Source organism: Rhinolophus sinicus, linkage group LG07 (assembly GCF_036562045.2).
Source record: "Rhinolophus sinicus isolate RSC01 linkage group LG07, ASM3656204v1, whole genome shotgun sequence".
Taxonomy (NCBI): Eukaryota; Metazoa; Chordata; class Mammalia; order Chiroptera; family Rhinolophidae; genus Rhinolophus; species Rhinolophus sinicus.
Window position 1 is genome coordinate 9,937,881 of NC_133757.1, and position 18,782 is coordinate 9,956,662.

General features: G+C 40.4%; 1 protein-coding gene across 5 annotated transcripts; it reads right to left on the bottom strand.

The window, feature by feature from the left end:
* Positions 1-788: 788 nt before the first annotated feature.
* Positions 789-18,651, bottom strand: DENND10 (DENN domain containing 10). 5 transcript variants are annotated; one of them, XM_019725267.2, is made up of 9 exons: positions 18,500-18,651; positions 16,417-16,613; positions 14,576-14,655; positions 11,789-11,937; positions 10,681-10,792; positions 8,389-8,489; positions 5,174-5,281; positions 3,178-3,272; positions 789-2,159 (listed from the first exon to the last, which is right to left on the bottom strand). In XM_019725267.2, exons 1-9 carry the CDS (start codon positions 18,552-18,554, stop codon positions 1,983-1,985), a joined length of 1,074 nt encoding a protein of 357 aa, XP_019580826.2. In that variant the 5' UTR covers positions 18,555-18,651; the 3' UTR covers positions 789-1,982. The 5 variants fall into 5 exon arrangements, with proteins under 5 accessions (XP_019580826.2, XP_074195085.1, XP_074195087.1 ...); XM_074338984.1 differs by having other exon boundaries at positions 16,417-16,633; positions 18,500-18,582; XM_074338986.1 differs by lacking the exon at positions 14,576-14,655 and having other exon boundaries at positions 16,417-16,633; positions 18,500-18,595.
* Between the last annotated feature and the right edge of the window lie 131 nt (positions 18,652-18,782).

The window sequence follows — 18,782 nt, forward strand, 5'->3', positions numbered from 1 at the left end:
CATCTGTGGCTTTCAGTTTTCCCTGGACCAGAATGATAGTTACCTTCAAATTTGGTAAAAAGGGTTTCAGAACAGACTAAAAGGACGAAATTAGTAAAAGTGACCTACCAGATGGTTCAGGTATCGCCCTAGACTTACACTGAAGAACAAAATGTGCTAAGGCTCTAGGTCAGGGGTGTCCAAACTTTTTTCAACTTTTTTCACCAAGGGCTATATGCGGTAAAATACACAAACAGCTGGGCCACTCACTCAAGGTGAAGTACGTATTGCCTCACCTGGCTTATTTAACTAAATATATTTTTGGAATTTGCTGCGGGCCAATTAACAATGGATCATGGGCCGCTGTTGGCCCGCGGGCTGCAGTTTGGACACCCCTGCTCTAGGTGGAGGCTTACCCGCTAACATGATGGAGAAGAAATGTAAGGGCATCTTTTCAAAGGAGACACTTAAGTTATCTTCAGTTTGGAGATGGGTGATGAGGAGCGTGAGGGCAGGGACAGAAGGGCCAGGCCAAGTGTGGAGGAAACAGCCTGGACTTCTTCACCTTCAGATCGGTCTTTTAATCATTCCCCAGTGCATCTGCAGTTGACAAAAAGGGTGGGTTTTTGTTTGTTTTGATTGGGGAGAAATCAGAAAGAGGGCACAATTCTTCATCTACCTAAAGCTTTGTTGAGTATCAAAATATTTCCATTTTATTTCTGCATCAAAAATTTGTAATTTTAACAACTTTGATCATTATTAGCTAATATAGTAGTAATACAAAAACGAGAGAGAAAAAGATGTTAGTATTCATTTTCATAAAGTGCAGATTTAATTTTAAGTTGTTTGCCTTAGTAAAGATCTCATTTCAGATGCACCCCTCCCCAAGGAGGGAAGGAAAAGGCTATTTTTAATTTTTACAAGAATAAATGAAAGATCCAATAAAGACAAGGTTTTTTTGCACACCTTTTTCTGGGTAAGATTTCTAAGGACAACAGTACTGAGTATAAAATAATCTTTCATAATTAACATGAATATATATAAAATAACAAGTATGTAATTTAGACCTCCATGCTTATTTTGCAATTTTTAGGTCTCCAATTATGGGAAAGGTACATAACTAAACAGGAACAGTTACCTTCATATGTGGCCAAGTTACTTTTACTGAAGCTGTTGGAAGACATTCTCTGGTTTTGGCCCTTGCAAGAAGTTAATTCTCACACTCCTTACCAATTATATAAAGTTGCTGTTTCAGTCACATTTATATTCAAAGTGGGCTGCTTATTTTACTCTGCCATATAAGCACTGGCATCTTTTTCAAAGTAATATTGCTAGCAACAGGGTTAATTGAAGAGTACTGGTGACTTACGTTTGCCAAGTATAAATATGGATTATTAAAGTTGTCTACTCAAGTACAAAATTTATGCAAAACCCTCATACAGGCAAAATGTTCAAAGGCCAAGAAAACAATTTCTTTTACAAGAAAGTGCAACTGCAAGGTCTTTTGAATGATCTTTGAGACAGTTCTGCAGAAAACTTAGTAGTTTTGCTCAGAAAGTAGAGCTCCTCATGAGGAATTAAAGTTCTTCCTAGAAGAATACAAAGCAAAATTTCAGGCAGTTTTCTGAAAATAAACCATTAATTTGTGGCTACATACTGAGACAAACTGGAACTTATAATAATGAAGGCTTTCGGATTTGCTGTGATTTGCACAAGAACTTGACAGCTTTTTTCTCTTACGCCAGGACATCGGGCCATTTTATAACGTTATCTATGGTAGTTACAGCACTTTGTCCAACATCGATAGTAGGCATGAAACTAATCAGATAGGAGAAAGTCAGAACATTTTCATATGTGTTTCAGTGCTTTTCAGATCAAATCTTAATATTTTCAAATCATTAAAACAATATTTTCTTTGTTATTTTCAGTATTTTACATAGTTAATGGATAATCATGGTCAAAGAGCTTTATATCAGTCATCAGTGATACACTCGATCAAATGTTCATATTTTCAGCATTTGTTCGGCAGCTGCTAGATGGTAAAGGAAGTTTTCTGTTGCTGGTGGAAATCGTCTTTGCTTTAGTGCCTCAAAATTGAGAACTAGCTTTCCTCCGTCACCCGAAACTTCTGAAAATGGTGCCAGGTTGGTGAAGATTTCTTTTGTTTTTAGGGAAATATCCTTTAATAGAATGAAAATATGTAATTGTTAGCATCAGAAAATTTGAATAGTTGTTGCATTTGAATGGAATTCTTCCTGCTATTTTTTAAAGTTTATCAGATTATATTAATAAATGAGGAAAAATGAAACAAACTTAAAATAGCTTAGAAAAATCAATGTCACAGGTAATTTTTTTCTTTTTGCCATTTTTAAATGTACGATTCAGTGGCATGAAGTACACTCACAGTGCTGTGTGATAATCACTACTATCCATTTCCAGAACTTTATCATCATCCCAAACTGAAATTCTGTATCTTAAACCGTCACTCCCCACCCCCTCTCCCCCTGGTAACCACCATTCTACTTTCTGCCTATGAAAGAATGTAGAAAGTGCACCCTTGTAGGAGGTGAGCAAGTTGCTGGAAACAGACGTAGTGCAAACTGGCGGCAGAAAGGACGGGAGGGGGCCGGGCAAGCTGGGAGCAGAGGATGGGCTTCAGCACCGCATGGAGGCATAAATGAAGCCCATTTGCCATCCCAGTCTGGCAAGGGGAGAGGAGAGGGTCCATCCACATGGACACTGGTCAGCTTGACAGGTACACCCCACCCCAGGAACTGGCCCTGCAGGGGTGACACCAGAGTCAGCTGGTTTGGCCGACTGACTGATTGTGGGCCTACTGATGTCCTGGAGATGAGACGGCAAAGCTAGATTAAGATGTTCTCTACCAACTAGTTCCCCATGCTCAGCAGCAACCTTCTCTTTACAATTTGTTCCTCCATGAAAACTCTACGAGGAGGTGAGAATACACTGGCCGGTCCAGAAAAGCATTCCAGACCACTTAGCAGGTACATTTCTCTCCATAAAGGCTTGGCTTCAACACCAGCCCCTGTAGGTATCTGTCCCCAGAGCCTGATAACTGAGCAAATGCCACTGGCCTCTCCCAGTCACTGCCCGCTGTTTATGCGAACAGTAGCCGCCCAGCACACCGCCCGGCAATGCTGTTTCCGGACTCAGGAAGTTGGCAGATTACGGAGTTACCTGGATAACTTGGCTGTCTGATTTCTCTGGATCTTCTGCAGACTGAACAATTAGCTGACCAATTTCTTTGTGCAGTTTGCCCATTGTCATGGCCTCTGACGAGATTAAGAAGAATGCGTTGTGTGAATATTTAAAAGTTTACGTAATAGAAAATGATCATACCATCTTTGAAAATGTGAGCGATCATACAGAGAAAATTTTCCAAAAGCAACTGATGAGTTCCTCCCCCATTTGCTGCTAAACACAAACATGATAAAATATGATGACCTGCTAGGAGGTGAGGCGTCATCATGATTATGTACTTTGTGTCCAAAACAAACACTTGCCCAAACCAAACCAGATTTCTCCTTCACACCTGTCTAATAAGTTTTACTTTTCTTTCTGGAAAAAATCTAATGAAAGCTGACTACAAAAAAGTGAGTTTCAGCCAAGAGCCTGATTGTCCCGTCTAGGTCGTTATAGTTAAGAATTCGAGTTTATCTTTCTGGCAGGAATATTGTGAAAGAAGCGCTTCCTGTCAGTTCTGCAGAAGCTAGCTAAACATTCAGTGTGTAAAGGCCCTTAGAAACGAGTGAAGGAAACAATCTAAGTTACATTAATTACACACGGTGCTACTTTCTGCAGTAGGAGATTAACAGAAATTTGTCACCGCCAAAGACAAACTCCATTCAAGTGGTGCTGACTGGGATGAGCCCATTTTATAGACTCAGATGGCAGCAGGGAGATGGCCATCCTTTCTGGTCCGAATGCTTTGGCAATTGAAGTGGGCCTGGCCAGAGTTAGTTTTCTGTCATTTTGGCTTGACAAAAGGCAATATCTCCTAAATATCTTCTGATTCGATATTTTGAGTTTTTCACCATGAACATGCATGTTTGCAATTCTAAAACAAATGAAAACTAGTTTTGGTTCTACTCGTTTGGAGTTACTAGACAAAAATCTCACAGAATGAGAATTTAACAAAAATCCCTCACGGGCCAGCAATCAGCAGCTCCCATTTTTAGGAGAAAGACAAAAGCCAACACAAAAGCTGTTATCAGTAATTCTCACCTAAAACCAATACCTCAGAAGTGCCCTGGCTCAACACACATTTAACCCAATCTTTACCATTTTGTGTAGCTGTAATTTAGGACAATTTAAAGTTTCCAGAGACAATACTATGACACTAAGACACACCCTTTCTTGATTAGCTCCAAAAACACTTTCATTCCCTCGGGCTTACTGAGACAGCCTGCAAAAAGATTTTCCACACAGGAGTCGTAATCAACACGTGTGGTGATAAATGTCTACACACTCTTGGCTACTCCTTCCCTCAGAGGGGGAGCCTAATTCCTCTCCCTTAAGTGTAGACTGGACTTAACAGCTTGCTTCTAACAAATAGAATATAGAGGAAGTGATGGTATTTGACTTCTGAGACCAAGTCATAAAAGGTGATGTGGTCTCCTTCTGTCTCTTGGATCACTCACTCTTAGGGAAGCCAGCTGTCTGTCATGTCGCGAGAACACCAAGCTGCCCTATGGAGAGGCCCATGTGTTGAGGGCTCCTGCCAACAGCCATGTGAGTTAGCTTGGAAGTGGGGCCTCTAGACCCAGTCGAGCCTTCAGATGACTGTAGCCCTGGCACTATCTTGATTGGAATCTCAGGAGAGATCCCCGTCAGTCCTGAATTCCTGACCCACCGAAACTGAGATAATAAATATTTGTTGTTTCAAATCACTAAGTTTAGAAGTGATTTGTTTAAATACACCTTGTTTATTTAAAGTGGAGAAACAAGATGAACAGACTATCATATTAACATATACTGTGCAGCACCCAGCACGCATTGCTAACATGGCTAGGTCTATAAGAATAAATGCTGTGTTCTAGACACAGAAAAATCCCTCCAGCTTCAACACAGCAGGTTAAGCAGACCCTCAAATACTGGTTTTAGAGAATCTGCCTAAAAAAGGCAACTGCTTGGCTTGAATCTTGTATCAACAACAGAACAGAACAGAACTAACCTTTTGCGTGTGGAGCAATGGTAATCTCAGTGTCCGCCAGATTCACAAAGACGTCGTAAAGGTCTGATCTATTGCTCACCTCCAAGTCTACAAATCCTGCGATGTAACCTGCATTACAAAGATGACCTACATTACTGGAGGAGGAAGAAATCATGTGAACATATCAATAGAGCATTGAGTCTAAAAGTTTACCAGCTGCTTTTCTTCACTGCTTTATTTATTCAGGGTACATTAGCTGTGACCTGTGGCAATTTATTAAGACTACGTTAGTGTCAATTGCCTGAAGAAACTCACACAACTCAAAATGTTCCAAAGCCAGACTTTAATGTCAAGGAAGGAGGCTAAAGGAAAGCATTTACTTTTCAATCGTTGCTTTTGTGGTGAAAAATGACAGACAAGGCAGAAGGTAAAAAGGATGCTCTTGACTAGTGTTCCCTTTAGGTCTCTGCCTCCAAGAAATCATAGCCAAACCCCTGGGTTTCTCAGGGATACCATGGTAGGAATGGCATCATTTTTCACCAATTTCAGAGCCGATACAGTAAGTGCTAAAGGAATCAGGGCAACTCCAGAATTAGCAGACCTTTGGAACTGGTGTTAAGACAACAGATCTAGACTTTCTGGATTTCACAGAGCAATATAATGAAAAAAATTTTTTTGAGGACCAATGTATCCTAAAGTTTTACTTTACCAGGTGAGGTCATTTGAAAAACAACAGCAACAAAAAGAAAAGCTTACCACAAAGCACCCAGACACAGACTCACTCATATATCCGAAAATGAGATATAAGACAGAAATGATACTGCCAATTACTAGAGAAAGGAGGACAGTATTCAGTAAGTTTTCCTGCACTAAGCAGCTATTTGTATTTAAATAGAAAAAAATGAAATTAGCTCCCAAACTCACACACTACAAATAATAATAATAATTATTATTATAATAATAATTATTATTATTATTCCAGGTAGATTAAAGACTTAAATGGGAAAGAAAAAAAGTTTTAAATTTTTACAAGAAAATATAGCAGAATTTCTACCCTTGGGATATTTTTTCTGTTTTTTAAACTTTTATTTATTTTACATGTTTTTTCCCAGGACCCATCAGCTCCAAGTCAAGTAGTTGTTTCAATCTAGTTGTGGAGGGCGCAGCTCACAGTGGCCCATGTGGGGATCTAATTGGCAACCTTGTTCTTAAGAGCACCGCGCTCTAACCAACGGAACCAACCGGCCTTCTGGGATATTTTCTTAAAGTATAAAAACCAAAATAATAAAAGAAAAATCTAGGACATTCCAACACATTAAAACGAAGATTTCTAGTCATCAAAAGATACCACGAGAATAAAAAAAAAATCCACAAACCCAGAGATTTCTCAAGCATATATAACCAACAATGGATTCATATCCTAAGTATATAAAGAACTTCTAGGGAGGCCGGATGGCTCAGTTGGTTAGAGCACAAGCTGTTAACAAGGTTGCTGATTCAATTCCCCCATGGGATGGTGGGCTGCGCCCCCTGCAACTAAAGATTGAAAACGGCAACTCAACTTGGAACTGAGCTGCGCCCTCCACAACTACTTGGAGCTGATGGGCCCTGGAGAAACACACTGTCCCCCAATATTCCCCAATAAAATTTAAAAAAAAAAAAAAAAAAAAGAACATCTATAAATCAGTAAGAAAAACCCAATGGAAAAATGGTAAAAGATAGTTATTTTGCAGAAGAGGAAACACAAATGGCAAAAACATAAAAATATGCTTAACCTCATTAGGAATCAGGAAAACACAGTGGAATTTCACCACACACCCACCAAATGGGCAAATATTTTAGTTTGGTAACAACCACGTGCTACTGAGGACATGAGGTAATGGGACATCTCCGACACTGCTAGTGGGAGGGTAAATTAGTACGATCTCTGAGAAAGACATTTGGTATCCAGCAGCTTGAGAATTTGTATGCCTTATAACCCAGAAATTCCACTCCCTAATGTGTCACCTAGAGAAAGTCTTGCATATGTACACCAAGAGACCCATAATACTGCTCACAGCGGCACTGTTTTAAAAGTGAAAAATGAGAAAATTCCAAATGAGTAAACTATGGTATATCATTTAATGGAATCCTATCCAGCAGTGAAAATGGGACTACAGATATCCACATGAACATTGGATGAATCTCACAAAAATATTAAATGTTAAGCAAAAAAAACAAACCAAAAAAAAACAGCCCAAAGAACTCATCTGGAAGCATTTGAGATCTTGCTTCTGGCAATTTTTGTCAATTTTGGCTCAAATAAAATTATAAAAATTAAATAGAAAAACCTGAAGAATTCATCTATCATCTATCACAAATCCGTACACATAAAGTTAGTTTAGCAAACTAAATAGTATATTGTTTGGAGATACATGTTTATGTGTAAGTGACCAGAGGAAGAGAGTAGAAAAGGTGCAACAAGATGGTACGGTACATGGGGTGCTTCCGACTACTGAAAATATTCTATTTTTTCATCCCTGGCGAGTCCATGAGTGTTCCTTTTATTTTTTGTAATTTGCACAAATATTACATATTATTTTATATGTAACAAATATTTCATAATGAAAAAACCAACAACAAAAGCCCTTATCATCTGTCAGCATCACTTTATGAAAGGATCTTTTGAAACTATGAAAGTATAAAGGGCATTTTAACCTTTAAAAAACTAAAACAAAAAACTATGGTACTACAAAGTTAGCATTACTGTAGACATAAATAAAACTGTATTATTAAAGTATTCCCAGAATCTAATTAAAAATGATTACATAACATCATTTAAAAAGTTTTATTTTTTTCCTTTGAGAAAAAATACGAAAAGTTTCAAAATGAAGTCTAAATCAAATCACTGATAGGGAAACTTAAGATGAGAACTTGACAAGTTGAAAATAAGTTGTATTTTGGTGATAGTTGCATAACAATGTGAATGTACTTAATGCCACTGAACTATACGCTTACAAATGATTAAGATGGTGTATTTTATGTTATGTGTATTTCACCCAATTTTTTTAATTAAAAGTTTTTAAAAGGGAAAAAAACTGGTTCCATTTACCAAAGAAATATTAACTGATCAGTACTCAAATAAAAAAGAGGAGGGTACACAAATAAAAAATAAAAAACAAATAAAAAAATAAAAAACCATATGACAATCCTAGCTAAAGCTGTCAGTCCTTCCTGGGAGGGAGCCTGGGGTCTACCTGGGCACATCTGCAGGGCTTCCAGCTCATCGGCACTGAGGTGCACGTACGAGTGAAGTATGGTCCAGTCCTGTCGATGCCACACCAGGGCAGGCAGAGTCCTAGGGAATCAAAGTGAGAACTCAGATGGTTGCTGGCCCAAACCCAAGACACTCAGCCTGCCCTCTTAATTCTTCCAGAGAGGAAACTGGCTATTAGAGGCAGAGGGGAGAACCAACCCTACACATGCCCACACCTCCAGGCTTCAAATGAAAGTACCGGTAATACAATGTTGTAAGCTCCACTTTAGGGGTCAGATTTAGCAAGCTCCAGGTGAAGTTTCAAAAGATCTCTATGGTGGCAAAGAGTGACGCTTCTAAGGTTTTCCTCCAAACACCCCAATCTGCTCACTGCCACGGGGAGTCTGAGGATACAACCCAAAGTGGGCCCTGTAAAGCATGAAATATTTTTCAAGTCTCTTATTTCAATTTAAAATTCCAGTAAAACTTGCAATGTACTTTGTGTTTGGTTTTATACAAAATAGGTTCCAAAAAAAAAGGCCAGCCCAGTGGCTCAGGTGGTTGGAGCACTGTGCTCCTAAGGCCACCGAGGTCGCTGGTTCGATTCCCACATGGGCCAGTGGGCTGCACCCTCTACAGCTAAGACTGTGACCAACAGCTCTTCATGGAGCTGGGCTGCTACAGGCTGCTGAGTGCCACCATGGGCTGCTGTGTGCTACCATCGTGAGCAGCAGGCGAGAGCAGCCGTGAACGGCCGGCCGACCGACGACAAGCGACCAACTGCCAGGGGGTAGGGAGCGCAAGGCTCATATACCAGCATGGGCCAGGGAGCTGTGTTCTACACAACTAGACTGAGACACAACGGCTTGAACCGGAGTGTGGGGGGAGGCGGAAGGGGAAGGAAAAAACACACAAAACAAACTTCCAGTAAAACAGCTATTGCAGGAAGATAGGTTGAATTTATCTGTGGTTTCATGAACCCCCTGGTGCTCTTACATAACTCAGAAGCTATGGACACCCCAGTAGTTTCAGCAGCGTAAATGTACAGGAGAAGGGTAATGGGGTAGAAAAGTACAGGGTTTTGGAGTCAGAGAGAACAGGGTAAAAATTCCAGCTCTCTCACCTAAGATTTGAGGTGATCGTGAATAGAGCAATAATCATGTCTAAAGTGCACACTGTGGGCAAGGTACCTGCTAAGCACTCTACGCACAGTATTTCCAGTCCTAAAAACAAGCCTATGAGGTAGGTATTATTAGCTTCATTTTACGGATAAGGAGACCAAGGCTTGGAAACATTAGCTTCCTTATGTGGTTCACAGAGTGAATCAATTGCCCTCCCAGGATTTTACCCAGGTCTTTCTGACTACCAAGCCTTTCTTCTTTTCATTATCTAACCATTTAGCCTCTCTGAGCCTCCATTTTCTCATCCATAAAACAAGGTAATAATACTTGCAAGGTTCTTGTTATGAGTAAATTTAATAATTTAAGGTGTCTTATACAATGCCTGCCATACAGTAAACACAGCATAAATGCTAGTTCCCCTGGCTTTTAAAAACAAAATCTAAGAACAAGTTAGACTAGGCAAAGAAAAAAACTAAAAAAACAAAAACAAAAACCCATTATATTTATTATAAAAGTAAGAGAAGAGTCTGTGGTAAAATTGAACAGAAGAACAACTTACAGGGGTCAGGCCCATGAGTTGGGGCCTGTCTTCACACATAAAATACTACTGGAACATTTACGTACTGTCTATGGCTGCTTTTACACTACAATTGACAGCTGAGTAGTTGGGACAGACAAGATGGCCTATAAGCCTAAAATATTTACTCTAGCGAGGAAAAGTTTGCAAACTCCCTGCTCTAAAATATTCATATTTCTAAATTTAAAGAAGAATCTGTCCCAATTCAGTGACCCTGAATTGCTAAATCTAAACTGGACCATTAAACCAAAATGATATTTCAGCCCCAGTCTAACACATTCTATTTTTAGCAAATGTGTAACAGAACAGCATACAATGGGGTTGGTGGAAGAGGGTAAAGGGGGTCAAATACATGGTGATGTAAGGAGAACTGACTCTGGGTGGTGAACACACAATGCAATATACAGATGTAGTACAGAACTATACAATTGAAACATATAATTTTACTAACCAATGTCACCCCGGTAAATTTAATAAAAATGAAAAATAAATAAATAAATAAATAAATACCTTAAAAAGAAAAAAACCCACAGTAACACCAAGTGCCCCAAACTGGCTGCCAACATTTACACTTTTTAATGATTAGCGAGGATACCTGGTAAACTCCTGGACAGCTTCTATTTTGGGGTGATAGACGACAATTCTTTTCTTTAGCATCAATGCTGTGTGTAAGATAACAGTTTCCATTCCAAATTGAGATACAATGTCTTAAAACAAAAGAAATTATATTACTGCATTAAATGTTATATAAGGAAATAAGGTTTTTACTAGAAAGAATTCTTGTCATATGAATGCAAATTTATTTTCAACACAGAATAAATTTAGGTCAATGCTATAAGCACAGAAGCACCTTATCTGCTAGATGGGTATATTAATGCATACATCCACTCCCTAGGATGGGTGTGACAGCTGCCCACACCTGCCCCCCAAGGGACTCTATGCTGGATGCAGAGATGAAGCCAGACTCACAAGAAAGTGGAAAAAATAGTTATCAAGGGAACCAGAACCTTTCTGCATCATGAAAACTCCGTAAGTCTTAAAAAATGTTCACCGACCACCCCCACCCATCTACCCACACATTCATACTTAAGTCCTTTCGAGATAGCTAGACAACACCTAACACCTCCACAGGGATGCTTAGAAACCATCCAGAACAATAGGATCAACAGTGAAAACAGGTGCTGTGGGAGGACGAGAGCAAAGGCCAGCACTGCCCTTGGAGTTCCCCTCTCCTCCCGAAGTCTGTGGCTTAGCCCTGGGCTCTCTCTGCCAATCTGGATTTTTTAACGAGGAGAGAAAGGCTGGACTAGGAATCTAGGTCAGGGCTTGAGCTTTTCAGATGTTCAGATGGAAGAGGTAACTCCTAAGATCTAAGGCAAGAAAACTATGCAAGTCAGTGGAGACCTGGAGCCATGAAATTCGGCTTACTAGTGAAAGGACATTTCTATATTAACAGTCGGAATCATATGGAAAGAACACCACAAAAGTCTGCTTTCCTATGACAGAATTCTAATCAAGTAAGGAAATGCAGAAGTTGAAGTACCCTCCTACATAGGAAACAAATATTATGCAGATGAAAATAGTGGACAAACAGAAAAACCGAGTATGCTGAGAGACAGTCCTTGGCTTGGTGATTTTGTTACTGAAGAGATGGAATTATCTGGGATGGTTTTTTGTTTCTTTTTAAAATTTTTTTTTTTTACCTTTGACAGAGCCTGCAAGGTATGCCTTTCGGACATCAAAGTCCTTGCTGAGGAAAGAGCCATTTTCTTCACTCTGGCACATCCCCTTCGTGAGAACTGCAATATAACTCTCCATCATCTTAACTGGGCTCCCATGTTTCAGGTACATTCTGTAAGAAAGGACAAAAAGCAATCATGCTTTTATTTCGCACGAACCACAAGGAGAAATGCACCAAGGATAGGCATAGGTAGTTTCTAAAGACTCGGAGCCAACTTGCTAATACACTTCTCAATGGCTGAATCTCTTCATGACATTATTCTATAATTTAATTCGAAAATGTATTAAAAAAACACAACCACTTAGGAGACCTTCAACAACTTTTGAAGTTGGCTGTCTCCTTACATCTGAGGAAGCATCTCCACTCAGGCAGGAGAATGAACCTTGGGCTATTCGAGGCCCATTATTCCCAAGAACACTGTATAATTATCTTTTTGTGTGTCTTACATTCACGGCTGGTGTTCTTAGTCATAACAACTCTGTTTTATTGCTGGGATTGCCTTTTATAAGAAAGGAGTTCTCTGCATTGTTCACAGAGAAAGCAGTAATTAGTTGTGGAATCTATATTTATTGCCAGAGTTCCCAGAGATAACTACCGTTGTTTCCCCGAAAATAAGACTAATTTTACTAGTAAAATAGTAAGACTTATTTTACTATAAGACCGGATCGTATATTAATTTTTGCTCCAAAAGACACATTAGAGCTGATTATCTAGCTAGGTCTTTATTTTCAGGGAAACACGGTATATTTACATCATTAAGAAGTCAAACTCCTTTAAGCTTCTGGTGATAAATACATCCTAGATATATTCATCAAGTTAAAACCTCCAGGGGGCAGACTGGTGGCTCAGTTGGTTAGAGTGTGAGCTCTGGGCCACATGGCTGCCTGTTCGATTCCCACATGGGCCAGCGAGCTGCGCCCTCCACAACTAGAATGAAGACAACAAGCTGCCACCGAGATCCAGGGAGGCCAGATGGCTCAGTTGGTTGGAGCGTGCTCTCAACCACAAGGTTGTCAGTTCAACTCTCACAAAGGATGGTGGGCTGTGTCCCCTGCAACTAAGATTGAACACGGCACCTTGAGCTGAGCTACAGCTGAGCTGCTGAGGGGCAGCCGGATGGCTCAGTTGGTTGGAGCGTGCTCTCAACCACAAGGTTGTCAGTTCAACTCCCACAAGGGATGGTAGGCTGTGCCCCCTGCAACTAAGACTGAACAACGGCAACTGGACTTGGAGCTGATGGGTCCTGGGAAAAACACACTGTTCCCCAATAAAGTCCTGGAAATACACACTGTTCCCCTCCCCCCCAAAAAAAATCCCCAAAAAACCTCCAGAAAATGCTGACAGGAAACTGGCTCCACTTATAGCTCACAAGTGAAATCAATCCCTTCCTCTGAACTCTCTTCCTGTGAGTAACTAAATCTAAATTTCGCTTGAAAAGCAGGACGGGGCCTTTTAGTAGATGAAGGGATAGAAAATTGGGAAGAAAATAAAATCACTATTTAAGAGAGATTACTTGAAAATGATATTTACTGTAGCTTAAGCAATAATAATTGTAGCAATAATAATCTCTCTTTGTGTCAGTGTCATATTAGCTGACCACTGTTTATATTCTACAGTGAGCCATATACCTGGAATTTATCTCAGGACAGCAAGAAGTCTTTATTGTAGCTGGCTGCGAAGAACAGTAAAACTTCATTTGTCAAAATACAACCTAACTGGAACCCTCAGGTAAGAAAAGGTATTCTAATACTATGCTGTGTGTGTGCGCATAAAACTGGCAAAAAGGCAACCATTTATCTAATGACAACACTATTAAAAAAAGAAACTAAAACCCTGCACAAGTCTTCATGACAGAAAAAGCCAATGTCCCTAACATATAAGAAAGATTTCATTAAGTCAGCTAGATATACTTACCAAGGTAAGAAAGTAGACTGGTGTATTTTACATAATTTTTCTTTCTTTTTTTTTAAAAAAATTAATGTTTATTGGGGTGACAATTGTTAGTAAAGTTACATAGATTTCAGGTGTACAATTCTGTAATACATCATCTATATATCACATCGTATGTTCACCACCCAGTCAGTTCTCTTTACATCACCATATTATTAGACCCCCGTTTACCCTCTTCTAGAGCCCCCATCCCCCCTTACTCTCTGGTAACTCTTGTCCATGTCTATGAGTTTTTGTTCCTTCATTTGTCTGTCTTGTTCTTTACATAATTTTTTTCAATAGCTGAGGTGAAACTAAAGGAGGCTACTTGAATCACGATTAACCAATTAATCAGTTTTTCAGCTCCTCAGCATTCTAGCTAAGAAATGTTTTCCTGTGCTTTAGCATAATTCAAAATGCCCATTAACTTTCCCCAAAATGGGTCCCCCACACAGACCCTGACACATGAGAACCAGCTTACCACTTCATAAAGCACTTAACTTATCCATCCAAGTAAGGAAAGTTCTAGATTGAAAGTGAGTAGAAGTAACAGACCAAAAGTGGCAAGTGACTCAAAAGACCCAGATCACTTATGCAAGCTGCTTTTTCTCCTTCCCTCTGCCATTTTGCCAAATAAGAGAAGCAGAATCACTGAAACAGAAGAGAAAGTTCCTCTTTATAAAAGTCTCTGAAGGGCCAGTAAAGATTAAGTTGGGGAGACAGAGGGCGGAAATGTGCTTCTTCAGTATAGAAATCTGCTAACTATTGAGTAAGATCATCATTTTTGTATGTTAGCATTTAATACAGTTTTCATACAGACCTACACAATATCCTAGTGAAGGCAGCATATTTCTCTGGATTAAAATCTTTGGCAGTCAGAACAATAGAAAAATGAGTCACCTGTCCAAAAGAAACAAAAAAAAGTACACTTTTTAAAGACACTTTAAGAGAGTTAATTTTTATTATTATATTCTAACAAACCCTTTGCACAAGACATCCAGCAGTAAGGAAAAGAGCAAAATGTAACAAAGTCCTTACTTCCTTCTTTACACTTTTATATGTATATACAGAAATTTAAAAAATTGTATATACACATATATTTAATTTTCTACCTAAGAATGTAATACTTTTAGTTTTTTCAAACACAAAAATATTTCAAATATCAAAAATGTGAATTTTTATTTAAAACCCCTTAATTTCATCGAAGCACAACTCAGAATGCTAAATCAGATTTACCAATTTAGCAACTATTTTGTTTTGTTTATTGTTATTTATTTATTTTTTTATTAGTTTCAGGTGTACAAAACAATGTAACAGTTAAACATTTATACCCCTCACAAAGTGATAACTCCCCTCCGCCAATCTACGACCCCTCTGACATCATATATACTTGTTACAGTTCCACTGACTCTATACCTTAAAGCAACTATTTTTTAATTAATGAAATAGGATAGAAAACAACAGAAATAAATCTCAGTACAATTCTTACATTAAAATTATACAGTTCCTGAAATAGTAAATTCTCTGTAGGATGCTATATAATCTAAAGGGCACTGTTATAACAAGCTTCATTTATTTATATGCCTCTATTATTATAAACATAAATTTCTGATAATCACATACCTATTATTCCCATTGAGACAAAATTCAGAACTTTATAAAAGCAAAGCCTTTAAGAAATACATTTTTAAAAATCATATTTTGAAATACAAGATCTCTAAATTTTACTCTTTTTCAAATCTGAAAAACAGATTTGAAATCAACATTGCTATAATTTGGCAGTCTGTAGTGTAAAACAGATAATCTGCCTGAGGATACATCAAAACTTTTCAGCAAGAACTTAATGAACATAAACCAAAGATTTTATAACACATTGGAAACTATCTTTTTATAAATGTACATTTTCAGATTATGAATCTTTTTGTCTTAAACCTCTAAGTTTCTAAATTGTTGCCTTCCTGTTATTTTAAAATGAATTTCTTACATTTCAACTGGTATCTTGGATATGTTTCACTCAGTGTGGTAATTGGCTATAAAATTAGCTCTGAAAAGGTAAAAGAAGTTGCCACCCAGGGACATGCCAGGGTCTCAGCCCCTTCTCTCCAATATTCTTTTCTTTGATAAAACCTGCTGGTTGTTTGGAATTGGGAAAGTCCACAATGACTACATACTGGTTTTCAACATGTCACATTGATACTGTTCATATCAGAGGACACACGAACCCTACCAAATACATGAGTTTCCTTAATTATCCTTTCTATTCTTAATATAGCCTTACCGTCAACAAATGAATAAATAAAAAGTTTTCTTAACTACGCCAAGGATAATGATCCTCCCAAATAGTTAATTTTGGAAAAAACACTTCTTCCCTTTTAATCAAGAGTCATAACTTTGAAACTACTCCTACATTTCTATTTCATCAGAGTATAACCTGGAAAAGGCTTCAGTATACCATCCACAGGATCAGTCATAGCATATACACCAATAAATATTTGTAGGACAAATGAGAATGAAACTTGAAAAAGAACATTCCCAATGAAAACCATATTTAATGGTTTTCAAAAATGTATTGCGAATGAAAAAGTCTAAAGCTAAGACTTACTGGAATAAGCTTACATCACTTTAAATATTGTGGGTTTTTTAACCTTTATGCAGTCATACCTTTTTCAAAATGGAAGAATCTGGCACTTCAACTGTTGTGATATAAAACCACGTTCTTCTGTACTGACCAAAGACGAAGGGATGGAGAAGTTTGTTTTCATCTGTAAGGCAGCATTTTCTCAGCAGCAGATTCCTTAAAGTAGCTGTTGTGGAAGGATAACACCACACCCACAGAACTTCTCCATTTGTGTCCTTTTCTACGGTGGAAAGATGGTCACTGTGAGAATGTCAAACAGCAGCAAGGAAGTGAATTGATTGGTTACTCAGAAGCATTTAGTGGAATCACTTTTAACATCCCATTTTATAAAGCAACCAGGAGCATGTGACACCCCTAATTTCCACCTACCTCTACTGGTCAAATTACTTAGCTCTCCTGACCTTGAATTTTAGGCCACCTAAGTAAATCATGTTACATACTGATTGTGCAAATACTGTATTTAAAATTTTAATAATAAAGGTTATCTAGTCATATACAGAGTTTCATCATCAAAGTAAACAAACACCTCAATAACAAAACAGAAGCAACTTACCAATAAAAACTCCATGCAAAAACAGCCTAAACTTTAGAGAAATAGTTACTGCACATATAGCAGTAAGAATCTAGGGTTTTATTATGGAAAATAGCAAATGTATAAAAAAAGCAGAGAGTAAAATTGCCCCTTCTCCCTCATTCATCTTCAGCAATTATCAACACCTGGCTCTCCTTGTATTATGAGGGGGTGGAGCACCCCTCGTCCGATTATTTTGAAGCAAATCCCTTTTCAGTGCATGTTAATATAAAGTCTGCTGAATGGAAAATATGTCATTTTTTTTTCTTCACTGTTACCAGGTAAAGCCAAAGATAACTCAGTCTTAATTCAGAAGTCCCTTCGAGCAGGACTAAGATGCCCAAGGTACTTAGGTTTTGTTTTGAAGCAGTTTTAAAATCACATTAGAAATGAATACAGGTAACCGCATTCCTTTGAGACACTAAAAAGCAATCAGCGCATTTCGCCAGTTTTGCTGAACGCAAGCAATGTTCTTGTACACTAGGAAAAAAGAGTGTTTAGGGGTTTGTAAAAACCTCCACAGAATAACTTTTTCAAAGGACAATAGCACGCAGGGAACCGACATTCATTCATTCAAGCAACCCCGAGCTCGCAGTCACCTATCGAATGAATGGTTGGTTCCTTGAAATACCTACCCCTAAAACAGTGCACATGGCTCAGGCACACATTCTGCGCTGCCCAAAGTTCCCAACGTACTTCCTCATCCACAATTCCTCAAAAGTAATCGGGGTCCCACCCAGTGTGATTATGTAGACACCCCTGCTACGTGCATGAGCTCTATCATGAGATGCAGGGGTCCTTCAATGGCGTGAGCTGGGGCTCTGGGGCTGGACCGCAAGGGTCCCAAAACGGGCTCCGCCAGTTACTAGCGTGCGGCGGTGCACAAATGACTCCGTGCCTCCATCTGCTCCTCTGTACAGAGCGCAGCAAACATTACCCACACCCCCTGGAGCCATAGATTAAACGGAGATAATCCATGCATAATGCGCAGAACCCGGGGCCCGCACCGTTGGCCACCCAGTCTCGAAACGCTCGATCACATGCTCGGGGCCAGCAGGCGGCCGGGCAGGCAGTCTCGCCTTTCTCCCCCACCTCAGAGGGACCCCCGCCCAGCCGCCTTCCCGCCGTGCGGTCCGCGAGCGGCTCTGGGCCCGGCCCGGGTCCCGCCCGCGCAGCGGTCCCTCGCAGCCCTGGGAGCGCGGTCCACGTCCGGGTTCGTCTGCTGCCCCGGGCGTCCAGGAGGAGCTCCCCGCCCTAGATCCGGGAGGCCCCGGGGTTCCCACCGCCCCGCCGCCTGGTCCGGGCGGGCCCCAGACAAGGCCGCCGGCTGACTGCCCCAGGGCTGCTGGCCTGGCTCCCGCGCGGCGAAGGCCGGGCCCCACAGCCCCCCCACCAGGCCCAACATGGAGGGGGCCGCGCCCTCCCCACCGCGGGCCGCGTCGGGACCTGCGGGAGCAGGGGCCGCCCCGGGCCCAGGCGGAGGTGGAAGCGGAAATAGGGTGCGGGCCTGCAGGGAAGGGCGCCTGCGTCCTCACCGATCAGCCCTACTCCGAGCATCAGCTGAGTGTCCGCCGCCCCATCCGCAGCCATCTTCCGCGGCAGCCGCAGCCCGCAGCTCCAAACCTCGGCTCGCAGGTCCCGCCCCTTCTCCAGGGCCTGCCTACCCGCTGGCCCCACCCGCAGGTTGCGGCCCCGCCTCCCCTTCAGGCCCCGCCCCTGCTCTGGAGGCCCCGCCCCCGCCCCACTCTGCCGATTTCCTTCTCTTCCACTCGCTCAACTTCAGCCTTTGGCTTTTCATCCATCCATCCCCAAAACAAA

Excerpts from the sequence above, each read along its gene's own strand:
- DENND10 (XM_019725267.2), bottom strand. The coding sequence starts at position 18,554 with ATGGCTGCGGATGGGGCGGCGGACACTCAGCTGATGCTCGGAGTAGGG. Across the intron at positions 10,793-11,788 it reads CCTTGCAGGCTCTGTCAAAG|ACATTGTATCTCAATTTGGA; the intron begins GTAAAAAAAAAA and ends TTTTGTTTTAAG. Across the intron at positions 2,160-3,177 it reads CAGACAGCCAAGTTATCCAG|GATATTTCCCTAAAAACAAA; the intron begins GTAACTCCGTAA and ends ATTCTATTAAAG.